This window comes from Alosa pseudoharengus, unplaced genomic scaffold, assembly GCF_046254945.1.
Source record: "Alosa pseudoharengus isolate Yale_2024_CS ecotype anadromous, Long Island Sound unplaced genomic scaffold, YU_APseudo_1.1 YU_APseudo_1.1_scf_145, whole genome shotgun sequence".
NCBI lineage: Eukaryota > Metazoa > Chordata > Actinopteri > Clupeiformes > Clupeidae > Alosa > Alosa pseudoharengus.
Window position 1 is genome coordinate 48,206 of NW_027468615.1, and position 21,151 is coordinate 69,356.

Genomic DNA, 21,151 nt, shown 5'->3' on the forward strand with positions numbered 1-21,151 from the left:
CCCCTGTTTCCTAATTTGGGAGCTGCAGCCTCTCCCTCTCCCTCTCGCCCCCTGCTGTTTGTTCCTGGTGCACTGGCACAGGGGATTATCCAAAGCCAATGCTTAAAGCTGTTTTTAGAGGGGGGATTGTACCCCCCAACCCCAACCCCTCCCTCGCCATCAGATTTGGGCTCATCTTCTTCAGTAATAGATGTGCTGACACCCTGTAATAACCACACACACCCTGGAGTCTGCCAGCAAGATGAGACTTGAGGGAGAGTGTGACAATGAGACAGCCTTGTACCGTGTGTGTGTGTGTGTGTGTGTGTGTGTGTGTGTGTGTGTGTGTGTGTGTGTGGACCTGGCTCAGTGTTTCAGCATGGCACTGTGTGTGTGAGACCAGCTCAGTTGTTTAGACTGGAAGGAGATGGCTGTGTGTGTTTGGAGGGAGGGGAGGGCGGGGGGGGGGGGGGGGTTGCTACCATTAGGAGAAAGGGCTGGTGGATGGGGCTCCAGAGAGTGAACCATAAAGCCATAAGGAGGCCATTAGCTGGTTGAACCAGAATAGAGGGGTTGAGGGGTCTGAGCCAATGGTCTGTTGAGCAGCAGTAGCCCCAGTCTCTGGGGGGAGCTTCATCTTCCAAACAAAGACGTGCAGCCTGCGTCACGGGAAGCATAGATCCATACCAGCTCTCTCACTTGAGAGGTGGGTGCAATGGCAAGGAGGTGCGGGGGAGTTTACCCACAGCACAACTCAGAGTAATATGCTGTCTACTATTACTAAAGCACACACTTAACCCTTTGATGCATGAAGTATTAAAAACTAAAAGCCCAAGCAAGACCAATTGGCTAAATGACTGTTGGACCTATTTCATTTTCTGCTCTATAATTTCAACTAAGATATACTTCTGTGCTCTGTAGTGGACACCATTTTTAAAAGGGTTAAACACGCACATTCCAGAAATGCAGTGTCTTGCATTCACCATTCTTGATTCCTCCAGAGTGCACACTAACATACACATGCTCACACACCTACCGGAGATGCAGGGTCTTGCATTCACCAGGGTTTTGCATTCACTATTCTTTAGCCTTCCAGAGTACACACTACATGCAGTGCGGATAGTTAGCCTTGCTTCCCTTCATTGGTTCTGATGGTAGATGACAGGAGAGGGGCCACTCTTCCATTCCTAAGCAGAGCTGAAGTGCTGAATCTGAGGCTTCTTAATGGCTTTGCACCATCTGCCTTCTTCCTCCCAGTCGCGCTGGCCAGTCTAGCACGGAATACCACAGAGCTTCTCCATCTGCTTCCTAGTTTGCACACAAGCCATTAGCATAGCTGTTAGCCGCACACTGACGTCCTTGCCAGATAGATAGACAACAGGAAAGCTTTGTTAAAAGGCTTTAGAAGCTAGAGCTTTGTGTTCAAAGGAATTCTCAAAGTGTTTACAAATGTGCGATATTTCCCATTGAAAATTTCGTTGATGTGTTTGACAGTGTTGACATCCAAACGGCTTATTAGAATATCAACCCTGTGGCCCATGGTTGCTAAGCGATGCCGAGGCGCTTCTCTGAAGGAAAATGAAAGCTGACAGAAACTCAGCAGGCTGGTTTGTGTGTAGGTGAAAAACTGCTGAGGGGAAAAAAGAACACTGAATGAACTAAATGAGTTGAAAAGAGCAATAACTGAGTGAACATGAACAGAAAGACAAATGAAGAGGAGGAAAGCTTGGGGAAAGTGGAGTGGAATCAAACACCTGTGACTACTGGACCCAGTTCATCTGCTCTGTACTTCCTGTAAAAGCGGCAGATGAAGAATTTTAGAGGCTCTTACAGACGAGTTCTCAAAGCTGCACTAATTTGTTGGAGGCCTTCAGAGGTTTCCTGATTAGGAACTGGATTACAGATGAGGTGTCCTTCAGAAAGAGTAGCAGTGTCAGTGAGCCTTCAGATGTTTCTGATGAGGAACTTACTGATGGATGATGTGTCCTTTGTGGGGAAGGTTGAGTGTTTACTTCGGTTGTGCTCTAACAGAATCTTAGTAGCATTGAGGATAATGGATGTGGATAATCTGTGTGTGTGTCTGACCATCTCTCTCTCCTGGGCAAAGGGACATTTTGTGGTCATAGCTGGCCACAGTGTGACCTGAACATGAGCTTTTGTAAATAAAAGCTAAATAAACCCCTTGTAGCTGTTTAAGCGCCTTGATAGATTCATCAGTGTCGGTGTCCCTCTTCAGCCCTCCCCAATCACTCTTTATCTGGTACCAGATCCAAACAGACCTTATGTGGGTCAGTAGGTGCAAGTGGCTGACCAAAGACTGTTGTTTTTCTGACATGTCTTACATGACGCACAGCTAATGATCTCGTGGTACACAAAAATGATGTGTGGTCATGCTGCTTGTTGTTTTTTAGAAAGATCTGACTCTCTCTCTCTCTCTCTCTCTCTCTCCGTCTCTCTCAGGTGATGCAGGTGGTGAGAGAGCAGATTATGCGAGCGCTGACGGTCAAGCCTAACTCCCTGGACCAGTTCAAGAGCCGCCTACAGAACCTCAGCTACACCGAGATCCTAAAGATCCGCCAGTCCGAGAGGATGAACCAGGAAGACTTCCAGTCGAGGCCCATCCTGTGAGTCTCTCTCACTCATAGACACACACACACACACACACACACACACACATCCATGCCTGTATAAAATGTATGTACAAAGCATGTAGGTTTAGATATATTCTCTAGGCTCTTATGTATTGTAAGTAAACACACTCCACCCCCCCCCCCCCCCCCAGTCGGTATCAAATTGGAACCAAATCTCTGCATCATAGTCTGCAGATGTTTGCCCATGTTTGTCCATGCCACCCATAAGATTAGCACATAGAGCAAGTTTCAAACGACTGTATAAAGTGGAGCCACCCACTTCCCTATGAGCCTCAGCAGGTTGAGAGGGGTAGGTGTACCTCTCTAATTCAACACAGCCCACCTGCTTCCCTCCACTCATGACTGGAGATGGAGGTGGAGACAGAGGGCAATAAGCTGAAATTACCCCACTTCCCCCAATGGAGTCTCCCACTCTATGTTCTCCCTCAACTACCCCGGTCTCATTACACTAAAAGGAGTCCCCATTACAGCTCTATTTTCTGGACCACTTCTCGACTTTTTGGCCCAGAGGGGACAAGATGTTAAGCTCTTACCTGCTCACACAAACTGGAAATTGGGTCTAGGGCTTCATAGGGGGCTGCCCACAGATATGGCAATGGGGCAGCGGGGAGAGCACAGTGGCTCACAGGTGATACTGATGATCAAACCCTTTTAAAGCTATGTCTGACCTTCAGTAAATGATGTCCTTCAGGATAATTAAATTATTTACTTGGTGTAAAATAAAGAAATAAAGTGTGCCTCATTTATGGAGTTATTGTAAAATATCCACAGCAAAAAATGAGATGGTATTTGTGTCCTTTTTACAGAACCTATAAAACATGAGAGGAAGCACACTGTTTGATATAATGATATTTTAAAAAGAACACCGCGACTGTCGTTTTCTGACTCGTTTCACTGTGATGGTATGTGAAGATACGGGGGGGGGGGGGGGGGTGCAAAGAGGCCAAAACTTCTCGTAAATCTCCACAAGAAACACAGCGTTTAATGAGGACGTCGCGTAATGCGGGGAAACGAGCCTTTCCCCTCGCTCTCATTAACGATGTGAGGATAAGGAAGCAGAAACGAGATGAGCGATAGAAGACTCCAGAAGATGAAAGAAGGGATTTTACGAGAGCGTCAGCTACCCATGCACTACCCATTAATGACCGAAACGCTGTTATCCAGGGGTTGTGTGCCATGCCTTGTTATGAAGGCTATGCATAATTCAGTCACGTTAGCGCACATCCAAGCATCAGTGCGCACATACATATACACACCCATACTAATACACATATACATGTAATACATCCAAATGCATGTGCATACAGTATATTATACTCGCATGGGACTGTGCTTATGCTTCTTGTTTCTTGATAATAAGGCACAGTTGGGCTGTCCACATGTGCTAAAATTTAGCACTCCCTGCTTTGTGTTTCTATGTACAAGTACATATTTCCATTATAAATTCCAAGTCCAGCTTCCTGCAGAATAATAGAACAGAATAATAACTATATATTTGAAGAAGTAGTTGAATGCTGTAATGTATTCTGAAATTATATTTGTTCTGTCCTCGCTGGTGAACAGAGCGCAGTAAGATAAATATGTGTGTGTGCTTGTGAAACGGGGGAGTGGAGAAACAGTAAATTTATCCTCTGAAGTGGATTAAGTTGTGAAGTGTGTGTGTGTGTGTGTGTGTGTGTGTGTGTGTGTGTGTATGCGTGCCTGTGTGTATGTGCCTGTGCTGTGTGTGTGTGTGTGTGTGTGTGTGTGTGTGTTAGAATGAGCCTGTATGAGTCTCACCCTTGTCTCCTCTATGCCCAGTGAGCTCCGTGAGAAGATCCAGCCGGAGATCATGGAGCTCATCAAGCAGCAGCGCCTCAACCGCCTGTGTGATGGCACCTGCTTCAGGAAGATCAGCAGCCGCAGGAGGCAAGGTAAGCACACCCCTCCATCCCTCCATCTCTCTCTCTCTCTATCTCTATCTCCCTCTCTCTCCATCCCTCTCTCTCCATCCTTCTCTCTCTCATAGTGTGAATGAATAAAAGTCATTGTTGCCAAAGCTACAGGTATACTACAGACATACTACATACAGACTTTTTTCCTCCTCTTTTTCTTCATCCCTCTATTTGTCTCTCTCCCATTGGTTATATGTATTTTTTTTCCCTCTCTCTCCCTTTTCTCTGCACTCCCCCTCCCTCTGTAATCTCTACAACTCTCTTTGTTTGGGCCTCTTGCCTCCACCACACTCGGCCTCTTGTATGACCCTGATCTTCACTCATCTCACAATGCTCTCTCCTCCTCACTCCTTTCTTTCCTCTCTCTCTCTCTCTCTCTCTCTCTCTCTCTCTCTCTCTCTCTCTCTCTCTCTCTCTCTCTGTTTCCGTCTTCCTTTTCTTCAGCACTCTGCCTGTCTTTTCTCTCTCTGTATCTGTCTTTGTTCGCCCCGCTGTGGGAACGGGTGCAGGAGCGCGGCTCTTATGGCTCCGTGCTGCAAAAGCTCCCTAATTGCGAAGATGGCTCCTTCCATCTTCCTGTCTCGCGTCTTTATGGCTACACAGACTAAACCTTTTTAGAATGGCACGCACACGTCTTTGTTCGGCTCTATCTCACTCTTGCACTCGCACGCTCTCTCTCTCTCTCTCACTCTCTCTCTTTATTCTCCCTCGTTTTTGCTCTTGCTCTTTCTTTCTCTAGAAGGCTCCGACAAGCTTTCATTGCTCTGAAGTGCGTGAATCGATCCCAGTAATGGTGGAGGAGACGGCTTAATTCTATTCCCCCCCTGTCTTCTGAAAGCATTGCCTCCTCTCCTGTCCTCTGAGGACGAGAGGTGGGGGTAGAAGAGACTGGGCTCGTGCTCGGGGCTATCGTTTCGTTTTGTCGGCGCTTGCACGAGAGCACGAGAGTGTCCTTTCTCATGAAAGCAAAAGGCTTTCGCTGTTCCGCTGAATAACGCGCCTTTAAAATTGATGTGCTGCGCAGTAGAGCTCTTTATGGCTTCTATTATTAAGCCTGGCCAGTGAAAGAGGGAGGTGGGGGGGGGGGGTGGTTAGCGGAGTTGGGCGAATGTTTAAAGTGCCCTTCTCTGCGGGACATTCCGACATTCAGGGAGCAGCTGGCCGTTTGATAGAGGACAGAGCTTTAACGGGGTTTGTGCCGGCGTGTTTTGGGGGCAGTCGAGCCCTAATATCCTCTTTGACACGGGCGACCAGAGGACGGGCAGAGACGGCGAGAGAGACGCCCTTATCAGCTGGCCGCTCCTTCCTCAGAGTCGGATAGAATTTAATCCTTCAAGGGACCCAAATGTCTCTATTTCCCCCTCGGTCGGCCTCCTCTGAACCCTTTTTTTTTCTTCCTCCCCTCTTCATCTCTCTCTCTCTTCTCCGCCTCTCTCTTTATCTCACTCTCTCTTCATCTGCCTCTCTCTTCTCCCCGTCTCTATTCTCTATAAGTAACATATATTCCAATCCCCATGTCCACAGATAAATAAGAGTATTCCCTCAGTTAGTCATTCTTCATTCTTTCCTTAAAGCTACCATTTTGAAATCAATGTCCCAGTCTTTTGCTAACCCTCTCTTTCCCCTCCGTCTCTCCATTTTCAGTTCGAGTGCCCGCATGAGCTTCAAACCATTTTGCAAAAGATGCTCATGTATCATCATTATCATCTTAAAAGCTCGGGCGAGCTGAGCAAAATCAAAACTGACACTTCGCCTTGGCGGCGCTTTTTTCTTCTGCGACGAAGGGCGTGAGGGGAAGAAAGGGGGGATAAAGGGGAGAGGAAAGCGGGGGGGGGGGGGGCATTTCATACTCAAACGCAAATCTCTAATCTCGTAAATCGAATGATGTAATGAATTGGCAATAAGGGGTGGAAGCGGGTGACGAGCCCACTTGTAGCGGGAAAGTGGAATGGCCTCGGATGCCATTTCTAAAAGGAATTGTTCAGTCAGTTTTGCACTTGCTCTGAAAAAGACACACACACACACACACACACACACACACACATTACTGAGGATGGGAGAAGGGTGATAGGATGGACCCAGCGTGCGTGTTACTTTGCTTTACTTTCTTTTTGTTACTTTCTGTTTTTGCGTTTTTTTTGTTTTTGTGTGTGTGGATGTTTGGTGATCCATCCAGACACAGCAGCTTATTATAGCTCCTCACAGCACATCTCTCTGTTTACGAATGCGCCGTCTCAGTCTCGCGCATGTTGATGCATCACAGGCACCTTACCTTACCTGTTTTTGTGGGGGTTGTTTTTACAGCTGATCTGCTTTAGATATCTCCTCTCACCACTGTAACTGATTAACATGTATTTCTCACCCATATATTATTAGACACTCGTACACTCGTACACTCGTTGCTTTTTCTCGCTCTCTGTAGTTTAGCGTGTGGCATGTGGACACAGCAGCTGGTGTCCTCTGGATGATATCGCTTATTAAAGGGTCACAGCCTCTGAAAAAGCATTCAAATGTAAAACTTATGTAGGTTAAAACTTATATATAAAATGTAATAAAATAAAAATTGAGCTATAGGTGTTCCCCTCTTCTACTTTCTCACTGATCGGTGAGCTTGGCTCGGCTCGTCGTTTCAAAGCAGCATCTGTTTTTGGATGACAAACGCGGTCAGCCTCCTTTTCAGGCTCGCTCCGCTCCGTTTCGCTCTCGATGTCGTGGGAAGTCGCTGCTGTGTGGGCATCCAAGATGCCGGTCATGTGTTCGGTGAGGCCCGCGGTTTAGTCACTGTTTCTGTGGCACGTACCAAGTGCTGTCATGAGTGCAAAAAAAAGGGAAAAAAAACAAGCCCACACATGCTTCCATTCCAAAACACACACACACTCACAGATATCCACACACATGCTCTGTCTCACACACACAAACACACACACTTTGGCTGTACACCACTTTGGTCTCAGTGTCTCCATTAAAATGCATCAAACCATTTCGCACAGGCCAACTTTTTCTTAGACATTAGGGTATGTCATTAGTTTGTAATATTTGTTTGTGGATGAACCTTTTTATTCAAATCTTTTAGACCAATTATTACCGTTACTATCCATAGAAGAATTCCAGATGGAATTGAAAGGGTACACTCCTTCACCCTTAGTGATTTTTATCTGTAAACTGTTTAAAGTTTAAATTCATCAGTTTTAAAATGTATTATATTCTGCCCAGAATCAATTGGTCAGGCAGGCTAGCTTGTCAAGCCTGTGGCAGCCATTTGCTCTGGGCGGCCCTCTTTCTGGACCTGCTACAAGGCTACCTGACTGCCTTAGGGCCCACGCTGGTGGAACAGGCCAGCGGCTCCCTAACAGGCTAACAGCTAGCCTGCAAGCTGCCACTTCATAAAATGGCTTTGTCTGGAGAGTTCCCTTTCAGTCCCTGTACAGTCATCTCTTCACATAAAATAATTCATCGGTCACCCCTTAAGTGGACCCCATGTCCCACCTGACCTAGTTGGCGTTGCAAGGTGACTCAGATTTGACATCATGAAAGCTCCATAAATGCCTCCGTCGGATGACTGTAACACAGACTTGCTGCTGTTCTTGGCTACTCGGAAAAGAGACCTCTGTCTCAATGTGACTAGCCTGGTTAAATAAAGGATAAATAAAAATAAGTCAAATAAAAATAGAACGTAGGGGATTTCTCTTTCCTGGTAGGAACAGATTGGCTCTTGATGGCTAGTATGTGGTGGTGCGGCGGTCGTGTGTGTGTGTGTCTGTGTTGTTATTCATGATGGCTATGCGTGTGTGTGTGTATGTGTGTGACTGTGTTGAGTTATTCATGATGGGTGTGTGCGTGTGTGTATGAGGTTGTCACAGCCGTGTGCAGATGGTGGGGACTGCGTATCTGGGCAGAGAGCTCTGGCACCAGCACGTCCGTTTGGTAAATAAACCAGCCTCACTCGGCTGCAGCACGAGGACTTGTGCCTAATGAACAAGCTGTCACATCACCCCACTCCCCAGCCCCACACCGCCACCCAAGAAATACTCAATTTCAATCTGCCACCAAACACGCACACACACACAGACACACACGCACACACAGACACATACAGAGACACACACACACCCACACACAGACAGATACACACACAGACACACACACAGAGACAGACAGACAGACAGACATTTGCACATACATACACACTGTTACAGTACATCTTTTTTTCCAGCTTTAACCTTATATATGTCATTAGTTGTTTCTGTTTAAAATCTTGCTTCATTTTATGCTTTCCCCTGTCAGTTTCCTCACTGTTCTGTCATGCTACCTATTTTTCACACTGCCATATGCACATATATAATGACTTCTCTTTCTCTCTCTCACACACACACACATGCACGCACGCTGTGCTGCCAGGCATCTATTTTCGACAATTATGAATTGGAGCGGCCGCTTGTGTACAGGGCGATGCCAGCCAAAGGCCCGGGGGCCCAGCCTAGTCAGGTCTGCGTTGCGCTGTGCCGTGCCAGGCTCGAGGCCCCTGTGGTGGCTCGCCAGCAGGCAGCACCGGGGCTCTGAGACGGGTGCCCAGACACGCCAGCCTCAGCCTAAGTCTCAAAGACTGGGTCCCAGAAGCCATGCCACTCTGACTAATCTGTTCTTCCAAGACTGGATGAGCTTTTTATCAAATAGTAGTATCAGTCACACAGTTATGCTCAATGTATATTCTTGGCACTGTGTATACATACAGTACAGCATAGACTAGACTGAACTGGGCTAGATTAGATTGATTAGACAGTATAGGCATTTGTGGGCATGATGTAACAGGGGATGTGTCAAGACCTGACAATCAGTTGGCCCGGGTTCAATTCCACAACCCGCCACTGTGAGTTTGTGGCGCTTTGCATTAAAAGTGTCTGCTAAACATGAGTCACCTTTAGTTTTAGGTTCACTGTGGTACTGTGTGTATACATGCAGTTTATTATATGTTTGCATTGGTCAACATACATTACATTTTATGCTGACCTTTCTTTGTTCTTTTGCCCCTTTCTCTCTTCCCTTAGATAAGTTCTGGTACTGTCGACTGTCTCCTAATCATAAAGTCCTGCACTATGGAGATCTGGAGGAGAGCCCCCAGGGGGAGGTGCCCCATGACTCTCTGCAGGAGAAGCGTAAGTGTCCAACACACACACACAAACCCACACATACACACACACACACAAACCCCCACATACATACACACACACACACACACACACACACACACACACACACACACACACACACACAAACCCACAAATACACCCACACACACACACACACAAACCCACACGTACACTCTCTCACACACACACACATACACACACACGCACTCAAGAGTTTTCATTAAATTACAGTATCTTACCTAATAACTTTTGACCTCCCCATAAAACACTGACCTCTGCAATATTCTGTAATATTGGTCTCAGAAGGCTAATGCCTGTCTGTCTACTCTGTCTACCTACCTGTCTGTGTGATGGTGAATCTGTCTAACTACTCTGTTCTGTGTCTGTCTTTCTGTGCAGTGCCCGTGGCTGACATCAAAGCTGTTGTCACAGGCAAGGACTGCCCTCACATGAAGGAGAAAGGAGCTCTCAAGCAGAACAAGGTACATCATCATCAACTGTCTGTATGTGTGTACATGCAGGTGTGTGTGTGTGTGTGTGTGTGTGTGTGTGTGTGTGTGTGTGTGTGTGTGTGTGTGTGTGTGTGTGTGTGTGTGTGTGTGTGTGTGTGTGTGTGTGTGTGTGTGTGTGTGTGTGTGTGTGTGTGTGTGTGTGTGTGTGTGTGTGTGTGTGTGCGCGCGTGGTCATGTTTGTTGTGTATCAACACGGCACTCTCTCCCCGGGCCTCCTCCAGACAAAGGTGTCCTCCAGCGTTGATGTTCTCTTGACAGGAACATCAGCTCCAATCATCCCCCGTCTCCCTCACACGTCACCTCCCTGCCGCTCCTCATTTTCACCTCCCCACACACACACACACACACACACCTTTCCCCCAACAAACACAGACAGGAGGCCGTCTTCTCCGTTGCCATGGTGCCTGTGACTGCACAGAGGAAGTGGGGTGGAGGGAATGGGTTTGAGGGTAGACGGTAGTCAAGTCAGTCTGTCAATCAATCAATCAATCTGTGTTCAATCTGTCTTTTTATCGTGTTCTTTTCATTAACAATAAAAATACAGTACATTTCCTCGGTCAGTTTTTCCTGGTGGTAAGGAGTTGCCTCCCTGTGGTTTTTAGCGCCGCGGATCCCCTCTGTAGTGCTTCGTCTCCGAGTGCTGATGTTGACGGATGAGGGGTAGAGGGTAAATATAGCGGGGAAGATAAAAGACCACTGCGCCTTCCTCCCGACCTCTTTTATTAGTTTGCCGATAAAACGGAAGAAACTCCGGGCCAGAGGAGGATTGACGTGAAAGGATGACACGCAGGGCTGGACGGACTGGCGCGCGTTCTCCTCGAGTCTCGTTTTTTTTTTTTTTTCTTCGTGGGCGCGGTGGAAATGTGCCGACGCACGGGCAGCCGCGCCATCGCTCATGGCAGAGGACGAAGGGAACGATGTCGACCGTCTGGAGCGGTGCCTCGGCGGGGTCCGCAGGGAGTCGCTCGCGTGCCAGCTTCACTCGCCCACTGCAGCTGCTCCAGAGGGCATGGCCCTTTTTATTCAGGGAGCACAAAGTATATTTTTATTAGGGATGGAGACAGGAAAGTGAAGCATGTGAAAGTCAGTACAGATGAGGTGTACAGATAGATGTGTACTGTAGATAGAGTCGTCCGAGAAAATGTGTGTATTTTCAGCATGGCCGGAATTTACGGCAAACACAGTACATTTTTATCGGATGTAAAGGAAAAAAATAAAGATGAAGTGCAGATAAAATCAGTAAAAGTGAAGTGCGTAGATACGGTGTATGTGCAGTTGAATCAGTAGTCAACAAATGGATGGATGACATTATAAAAAATGGAAGTGCACTTCTGAAAGGGCTCAGCTTAGCTCTGCTTTGGTCTCATCATCAGTATGTCAGTGTGATATATTTCACTAAAATAAAAGCAGTTTTGCAGTCTTTAAGGAGATGTTTGTAGCTCCTTTAAGGATATGTGCACTTTCTCGGTTTCCTCGTTCCTTGTCTCCAATGCCCCCCCGACAGAGCCGTTTCATGCGCTCTCGCCAGGCCCATCAAGCAGCCGAGTTAGTCGTGAAGTCTGGGACCGCCGCTGCTGGTGTCCCTCAGGCCTGCTGTCCCGTCCCATCACCGCCCCCCTTAAGCCTCGGCAGGCGGGAGCGGCCGGCACGAGGCGACAGCCAGCCATCTGCTCTGCAAATCTGTGTGTGTGTGGGGGGGGGGGGGTTGGACGCAATGGCAGGCAGGCTGGCAGGAGGCAGAAGCACAAACACAGCAGACTCATTAATGTTCCACTGACAATCTCTCTCTCCCTCTCCCCTTCTCTCTCTATCCCCCCTCTCCCTCGCTCCCTAACAGGAAGTGCTGGAGCTGGCCTTCTCCGTCCTCTACGAGTCCGATGAGTACTTAAACTTCATCGCCCCTGACAAACACGAGGTGAGTCCTAGATGGGAGTTAGAGCACCTGAGAGAGAGTTAGGTCTTCAATGCAACACTAAACTTAATCATTTCTTCATACTTGCTAATATGCTAAAGGCTAACTGTCAGCTTATGGTCTTATGAGAATACCCACGCTGACACCGCGCTAATGACTTCTCATGTGAAATAGAGGAGTGAATAATTGGATAATATTGGAATGTGAAATTAAATATGCTGAGAGCTTAATATGCTTAATATGCTTAATATCCACAAATACATTTGTAGGGTAGAGGTGATATTATATCACAATTCAGAGTGTGAACATTAACAAGTCTCTTCCTGCTGCTTTTCCTCTCTTGCAGTACTGTGTGTGGACAGATGGGCTAAATGCTCTGCTAGGGAAGGAGATGACCAGCGAATTCACCAAGAGTGACCTGGACACTCTGCTTAGCATGGAGATGAAGCTACGCCTCCTCGACCTGGAGAACATCCAGATCCCTGAGGCTCCGCCTCCCATCCCCAAGGAGCCTAGCAACTATGACTTTGTCTACGACTGCAACTGAAAGCAAAACAAAACCATTACCCACTGGACCAACGGTTTCCCTTTTTCTTCTCTGAAAAGTTGTTACTGGAAGTTTTAAACAAACAAAAAAAGAACTTTTAGAGAAACTCTTGCATTGAAAAAAATGAACAAGAACAAAAAAAAAAACTTTTTTTCTCTGCTAAAACTGTCTTTAAAAAAGCAAGCTTCTCAATAGGTGCACCAACTTTCAACCATAAATATGAACACAGCCTTCGGGGACCTGCCACAGACGTCACAATCGACAATGGAGGAGACACCAACCAACACCTAACAACTCCATCAATTCATCCATCTAACCTCCCATTTCTAGTTTCACGGCCCTGACCCGTTTCTACCTTCACCTCGGCAGACACATCGAACATCCAACGAGAAAGTCGCCCAGTTCACGTAGAAACGCTGTACTCTTGAGCTCAACCATGTTGTATTGCTGTTAAGCTTTTATGTAGTTCTCAGGCTGTTGGAGTTTGAGGTCTTCATTGCCATTACATTGAGGGAGACTGTGCTAGTTAAGTGGAGGGGTAAAGCGGGACACTGTTCACCAATACACCGCCCATCTTCCACTCATGTAAGTGGCAGCTAAAGTCTGGAATGAGAAGGGGATGGGAGCAAGGGGATGACCGGTTGGTGGTTTTGAGGGGAAAAGCAAGAGACAAAGGAAAGTGAGAGAGGAAACTGTTGTATTATCTTGTGTCTCTCTTGCATTTTTGTGTTCCTCCTCCTCCGCTCTCGTACCTGTAGACTGTTATTAACCAGGCTGTGTGGTCACTGAGCACTGCCTCCTTTACAACCGTATATCAACATGTCACCTTGACGACACCTACAGTGCTTAATCATCCTCGCCCAATCTCTGCTGTACTGCGTGCTTGCTTTTCCTTCGGTTTTATTTTTTCCTTGTTTTTCTTCTTGTCTCATTGAGTTTTTTTTTCCTGCTCCTGGTAACCCAAATAGGTGCAGTGCAAAAGACTGCTGGATCATTCCAGAGCAATATCAAGCTATCCACTTTTGTTTGATTTTGTAAGCTGGTGTGACTCTTCTGTAATGGTTGTGATGCTGCCAAGTAGTCAGTGTTATGGGGGGAGGGAGTGGGGGGTCATGTATGTACATTTGCCAGTAAAGGGAAGAAAAAAGTTTTTTTTTCTTTTAGGTTTTTTAAAATTTGTTTTTATTCTGGGACCATGACACCTTTGGAAATTCCTATTTAATTTAATTGAAAAAATATTATAGTTATTACTTGTAGAATTTTATTTGCTCCCATTGTTATTGGCTGAGTCCATCAATCTGCTGTTTACATTAAAATTGAATAAATGAGAACATTCTCTGTGATTGCTTACATTTAAACCTCTGCACTTGCATTAGGGTTTTTGTGAAAATGTTGTGCAGTAACAATCTTTGGGGAAACACTATGTAGAATGTTGGATGTTGAATATTTTGGGGCAGTAACTCGATAAGACCTGATGTTGTGATTCTTCTACCACCAGTCATGTCAGGGTGCCAGTTTGTCTGAGGCCTCCCACAAGAGACATTATTATAGTCTTTTGAAAGTAGGTTAAAAGGAAAATTAGCTTATTTGCCGAGTACCCCAGATAAAAGCCTAGCTTAGCATAATTCACTGAAAGTGGGTTACACCAGTTATCCTATAGCTAAAAGTGAGCTATAGGCCAGCTGGTCTAACACACTCCCAGGTTAATGTACATTAGTCTGAGTAAGTGGTGGGAGTGGAGAATGTATAACTGTGTAGCTCCCTCTTGGGTGAACAATGGAAACGGCACAGAGAGTAAGGGCCCGTCCACACGGAGACGCTTTTTAGGTTAAACGCAGAGGTTTTGCTTCGTCTTGGCCGAGCGTCCAAACGAATCCTGTAAACGCACTGCCCGAAACCGCACCTTTCTGCAACCTGGTCCCAGAGTGGAGAAATCTGAAACCGTAGCCCGTTTGAATTCGTTTAGACAGCGAAACCGCACATCCTGCTTGCGATGATGTCATTGCCACACCTCAGCTGCCCTGGACTTGCACTTGTAGTATTGCCTAACAATTCTAGTTTTCATACATGACATTACCTACGATTACACTCCGTAAGATAAATATCACAACTGGTGCTGCGCAGCGCCGATAGCTTATGACTTGGTGGACTGAACACTGTTTTTCCCGGTGTTTTTTTATGCATTCTAGCTGTGTGGACAGGGCCTAAGAGTCAGCACAGTAAAACTGAAAGCAATCTTTAATAAAGAATTGATTTTTTTTAATTGTTACGAATTCCAATCCATATATGAAGCATATATTTTAAGTGTGAAAAAGGTCCTTTTAACCTGCAGCCAAAAAAGAAAGAATTAATCGTGAATCACCAAACAGAAAGACAAAATAAAAGCCAAGAGGGTTTGGGCTTCATTTGAGCGGCGATGCTGCGGGGTAATTGCACAGGCCACGGCGTCACCTCCTGTGTTTCCCATTGCACGGCTGGCTGTGTTTGACTGCAGGTACGGCTCCTCCGCAGCCAGAGCTGTAGTCACGACCTCGCTCTGCCCCCCCCCCCACCCCCCTCGCACACCTGCAGGGATGCAGCTAAGGACATGGCCTGAGCACCGCTTTCAACAACGTGAAGCTATTATATAGCTTTATTCCACTGCTTGGTTGAATTTCCCATTGTCCTACGTAATTTAGAACGACCATTAACCGTATGTTATCTGCACACCTATGAAGTCCATTTTTTTGGCCGTATCACACTTGTATATTAATTCGCCGAACTCGTTGTGAAGTTTAAATGAACTGTCACGTTGCATCAGAGCTGTAAAATGCAGACGTTCAGAAAATTGCAACATTGTAGCATATGACGGAGGTGGCTTTTAGCTAGATGGATGACAGCAGGCTAAGTAAAAGCGATGTTTCAAAGCTAAAGTTCATCAGAATCTTGGGATACGCCCGCTTGACAAGAATGCACATCTCTGAATGTCAAACCTCTCATGAGGAGATTGTATATATATATATACATAGTATATATATCTATCTCCTCAAGTATATATTCACATACTGTACTCTTGAACTTGACCATGATTATTTACTTATATAGATTTATATAAATAGAGGCATAGATGAGGTCACTACTTATCAAGGGCAAACACCTACACACACCGACTGCATGTTTCACACAGTATGCTTGTTCTGGCAGTGAGCGAGCAGCTTCTACAGTAGGTCCTTAAGTGGATTACTCATCCTGCCTGCTGTGTGTGTGTGTGTATTTGTGATGGTGCCTGAAAGAGAATGTAAGTATAGCTTAGGAATGTGTGTGTGTGTAGCTGTTTCATCATCCACTTGTGAGCAACCTCTTCATAGCTCAGGTTGCAGTTCCCTCCAAAAGGAGGGCCAGACAGATCATGGGTCAAGATGGTTCCAGCAACTATGACTTTGCAAAGGACGGTGGGACAGACAGAAAAGGTTCGAGCCAGGCTTCTTGAGTATGGCTAAGTGCTTTGCAAGTGAAAAAAGGGAACTTGCGTTGACTCACCTAAAAGCAGCTCTATAACACAGTGGGAGGGTCAGGCAGGGCAGTGTGACTACATCATTTCACACACAAATGACATTTAGTTTGAGACTGTGTGTAATTGAGTGCATGGGTGAGTGTGTGTGTATGTGTTTGTGAAAGTGTTTTTTTAATAATATTTTAATAATAATTTACCCAAATTGAAGCTGAAACCCAGCTAAACTGCAGTGCTTGCCTCACCTTGGATGGAAAAAAAAAACATGACCCAGTGTTAACCATCAGCACTGACTACTCCCCCTCTCCCCACCCCCAACTGCCTGGTGCGCTTCACCCCTGCTGTGGCTGATCTGTCAAAGTTTGGGGGCAAAGTCAAAGTCACGGCAGCCAGTGAGAGTGCAATGCGATGCAAAGCCCGAGGTCTTTTTAGGCAGCGTGTCCTCTCGGGAGCTGGCACCAGAGAACAACAACGCACGATAGAGAAAGCTAGAGAGAGGAAGGAAAGAGGGGAGGAGAGAGGAAGGAGAGAGGGGAGGAGAGAGGGAAGAAAGGGAAGGAGGATAAGGATGAATAATGCAGCAGACCTTCCATCAGGCCCCGGGAGACGACCTTCCCCCCCAAAAAACTCCCGTCCCTACCTGAGCTCACCGCGGGCCTGAGGTGGAGACAAGCGAGGCTCCGAGGACAGGAGCTGGGGGAACAGCGTACCCTGGAAGTTGGAACGCATCCGGCCCATATCTGGGTCTGGCAAGTCTGCATCAGCCCCGGGCCCGAGTGAGTAGCTATCTCAAAAGCTTTAGCATGCTGGGTGTGTAAACTCATATGAGAGGAAGACGGAATGGAAGAGGTGCGGTCAATAGCCTACGGAAGAAAGATGGGTTTTAGAGAGGAGAGTGTGTTTGTGTGTGTGTGTGTGTGGGGGGGGGGGGGTGGACAGCGCTGTCTTGCCCCTCAGCCTGTAATCGGGCCTCTTGCTAACCACATCACGTAATCGAGATGGCCTCGTCTTGCCTCTTCACATGCTCTCACTGCTCATAAGGCATGCACAGCACAGAGCCAAATTCGCACAGCGCACAGCGCACAGCGCACACACACACACACACACACACACGCACACACACACACACACACACACACACAAAATACATAATGAGCCCTGAACATTCACTGCTTCAATTAATATCCTGGCATCTCTGTAGATTTACCTCAAGTCCCCACAAAATGATGATCAATAATCTGCTTGCTGTATTGACAACTGCAATAAACATCACAAGGACAACACAATACCACAAAGTCACAATATGCATGACCTTGCAATAAACAATACCCAAGAAATGTATCAACACTCAATAACCACAACCCCTTCATGGTTTGCCTTTTTGAGTGAGGGAAGACATTAAGAGGATGAAGCAGATATCAGCAGTATGGATTCTCATGTCAGCATCATTCCAGCAGCCCCATTTGTAAATCAGCCACCACACAGAAAAGGAGAATAGGGAATATATACCCGATATGACATGACAAAGACCCCCACTTTTTAAACTCAGATTAGTCTCTAGAATGTCAAACAACTTCCCGACAGAGTGCTAGTGCACTTTCCATTGTGTGTGTGAGTGTGAGGAAGTACTTCATCAACTCCATGAAGAAACCAGGCACAGTGAAGCGGAAGCTATTTCAGCCTCAGGAAAGGCTCCAGATTGCATTTGTATGGATGCTAATCAGATATTGCGTTTAAATCCAGTGCCGCGCAGCAGTGCCCACCCCTCAAGCGCGCGCTCCCTATATTGGCTTCATTAATAATTGGGTGCCCTGGTATTGATTTGTGCCGCTCGGTGTAATAAATCACAAGGGGCACCACAGTTCCTAACAATCTCTCTCTCTCTTTCCCTCTCTCTCTCTCTCTCACACACATACACACACACACACACACACACACTCTTCACTGAAACTCAAACACCAAGTTAAACATTAGTTGACAATCCCCTCCATAACACCAAATATTATGTAACGTTATTCATTGTCAAATCCACATTTTTAATAAGTACTGTAATAACACTCCTGGTTTGGGGGACAAATTTGCATGAGAATTAGCCAAAATGACAAGAGCCACCTTCACACAAATGAGTCGCTGTACCACCCTCCCTCCGGCAAGGGATTAACAGGGCAGAATGATTTCATTATCCAAGATAGAACTCCTCCTGATCAAGCTGTCGCTTCATTTATTGGTACATTTATTCTGCTTTAAGATGACAAAGATTAACATACGGAGTTCCAGTTAATAGGGTCATCGTTTTTGATATTTTGTCCCTCTTATTTTTTTGCTGTTTTGTTCACATTTTGATTGCACAAATGAACAAGAAGTCACACAAGAGCTGCTTGTCTGCTGTGATTTGCAGCAACATTTATCACCTACTACATTGGCGGAAAGGGAAAATATTAAAATACAGTGCAGTAAATGGAAGAGCTGGAAGTCTTTAGGCACTTACTTATGCATGGGGCCTGCCTCACCACTCTCCACACACCATGCCACATCATGCCTAGACACGAGACCGAACAAACACACACACACACACACACAAACTAGAAGCAGATCTTGGATTAAAATCTTGCACGGATTGCCCTCGACTGACTGTCGATGTCGGCTCAGTTGGAGATGCCACCAGCACAGCTCAAATCATCTCCCTCTTGCTCAGAGTGAAAGCCTATACAGTAAGCTGAATGGGCAAGCGTGACCATGAAAGTGGCACATCTACAACTGGGCTCCAACTTGTCTAATCAGTAATGATTACTGCAAGGCTACATACAAAAGGTCTCGTGTGTGTGTGTGTGTGTGTGTGTCTATACACAGTATATACAGCATATTTATATTAGCATAATAATATACAGCTTCCTATAACGCCCATATAAGATGGTAGGGTTTGTTTTGGTCCCTAGCAGGAGTCTGTTCAGCTTTGTTGGTATTTGTCACGGTAAACTGTCCCAAGTAGCAGAGGCAGCTGTTGTGCTCTCATCTCTTTGTCACTTCCTCTCCACGATCATTCCTCCTGAGCCCTGTGCTGTCACGACCAGTCCCGCCGCTGAATGTCTTTTTAAAGAGATCTGAAGACGTCCTCCAGATGAACCCGCTACATTTCCTGCAGTTCAGAGCAGGTTATTTATAGAGGACATATTTGTTATTTTGGTTGCGTCTCTTCTTTTTGTTGTGCTTGTTTGTTCTCTGCGAGCTTGTGCTGATTTACCACACTGCCGTGTTTCTGCCTCTCTGTGCATCTGTCTCCTTGTGAAGACGAATCCATTTTTTCTCCTTTTTCTTCCTCTCTCCCTTCTCCTCTCTCTCTCTCTCTCTCTCTCTCTCTCTTTCGCTTCCTCTCTCGGCATCCCAGAAGTCAATTCGGCATCTTTGCTCCTTTTGTTTCTCAGTCGGTTTGTGTTCTTCACAGAGCGATGAAATCAACGGAGGGTGGTGGACTGATGGGGAACTAACAGCCATGGGGCACTCAACAAAGACCAGTGGGATGGATGGATGAATAGATGGATGGATGAATAGATGGATGGATGGATGGATGGATGGTGGTGGTGGTGGTGTTTTGGGCTGTGAGTTTTGCTTTATATTTTCCTGGTTCGAGGAAAGTCCTTTTTATTTTGTTTTTCCCGCCCCTAAGTCCTTTCTTCTGTCTGTTTCTTCAGACGGTAGCTTGTTGGGCTATTTGTGCAGACTCTTTGCAGATTACCACTTTTAGAATGCAAAATGTCCACGGTGTGGCATTCAACATATTGGTCTTAAAATGCTATTACATTACAGTCCTAGCTCTGAAATACGTGCATGCCCAGATAAATCCCAGAATAAAAGAAAGGCCCCAAGAGTTGAGAGGAAGTGTGTGTTTGTCTAACTCACTCACTGGTTGACTGTGCAGTGCTACTGAATCGGTATTAACGGATAAGTCCAAGCAGGCAGGGCCTCTTGTGCACAATATTTAGTTGGTGTCTTTCTTTCTCTCCTGTTTGCGTTTGGACCAGAATGTTCTTGTGGATTCTACTGATCTATTTTTGCCATTCTACTTACCACCCCCTCCTTTTTTGTATTTATTTATTTATTTTGCACGTGCAACTTGCTCATGAGTGTGCAATTGTGCATCTCCAATACTCTCTCTCTCTCTCTCTCTCTCTCTCTCTCTCTCTCTCTCTCTCTCTCTCTCTCTCTCTCTCTCTCTCTCTCTCTCTCTCTCTCTCTCTCTCTCTCTCTCTCTCTCTCTCTCTCTCTCTCTCTCTCTCTCTCTCTCTCTCTCTCTCTCTCTCTCTCTCTCTCTCTCTGTGTGTGTGTGTGTGCGTGTGTGCACGTGTGTGTGTGTCAGTGCACGCCTATGCACTGACACCCAGGGCAAGAACAAATGCGCTGGCTGGGACTCCAGGCGGCTTGGACCCCCCCCATGTGACTGTGGTGTGTGTGGGCAGAGGAAGCTTCTTCCGGTCACAGTTTGAAGTCGGGAGAAATAAGCCCCTGCAGCCTCTCTCTCCCCTCTCTCTCCAAAACTGCAGAGTCAGTGAGCTACGGGAAAAGCACAAACTGGCACTGGAGGAGTTCAGGAAGAGGAGAGTAGAGATAGAAAAGAGAAAGAGGGGTAGAGAGAGAAAGAGAGAGAGAGAGAGAGAATATAAACTTAAAAACGGCCTAAGAGGGGTTCTCCTCAACACCCCTCTCAAGACTGGTGGAACTACTTCAAAGCACTGAGCCCCTCACAGACTCTATCTCTCTGGTTGGTTCTACATACCAGTGCTGAGGTGGGATTTCATGCTGACCAGGTGTGGAGTCTGAGTGGGCTTGAATCCACTAGCTGCGGGCATGGCTGCCTTGTTCAGTAATAGAGCCAAAAAGCCAAACATTACGTTTGCGTTGCTCAGTGCATCAACTGAAGCTGGGAGAGAGAGCGCTGTGAAAACACTGCCCCCTCCTGGAGATGAGTGGAAGTTGGGATATCT

At 46.4% G+C, this 21,151-nt stretch overlaps 1 protein-coding gene across 2 annotated transcripts in view; it reads left to right on the forward strand.

The window, feature by feature from the left end:
- The window catches only part of LOC143123738 (engulfment and cell motility protein 1), a 61,067-nt gene extending 47,054 nt beyond the window's left edge, over positions 1-14,013 (forward strand). For both annotated transcript variants that reach the window (XM_076285029.1, XM_076285030.1), the window contains 6 exons: positions 2,440-2,603; positions 4,431-4,543; positions 9,610-9,717; positions 10,111-10,193; positions 12,061-12,138; positions 12,482-14,013. In XM_076285029.1, coding sequence (XP_076141144.1) covers positions 2,440-2,603; positions 4,431-4,543; positions 9,610-9,717; positions 10,111-10,193; positions 12,061-12,138; positions 12,482-12,682 — 747 coding nt within the window. In that variant the 3' untranslated portion in view covers positions 12,683-14,013. The remainder of the gene's footprint in view (positions 1-2,439; positions 2,604-4,430; positions 4,544-9,609; positions 9,718-10,110; positions 10,194-12,060; positions 12,139-12,481) is intronic.
- Positions 14,014-21,151: the final 7,138 nt, after the last annotated feature.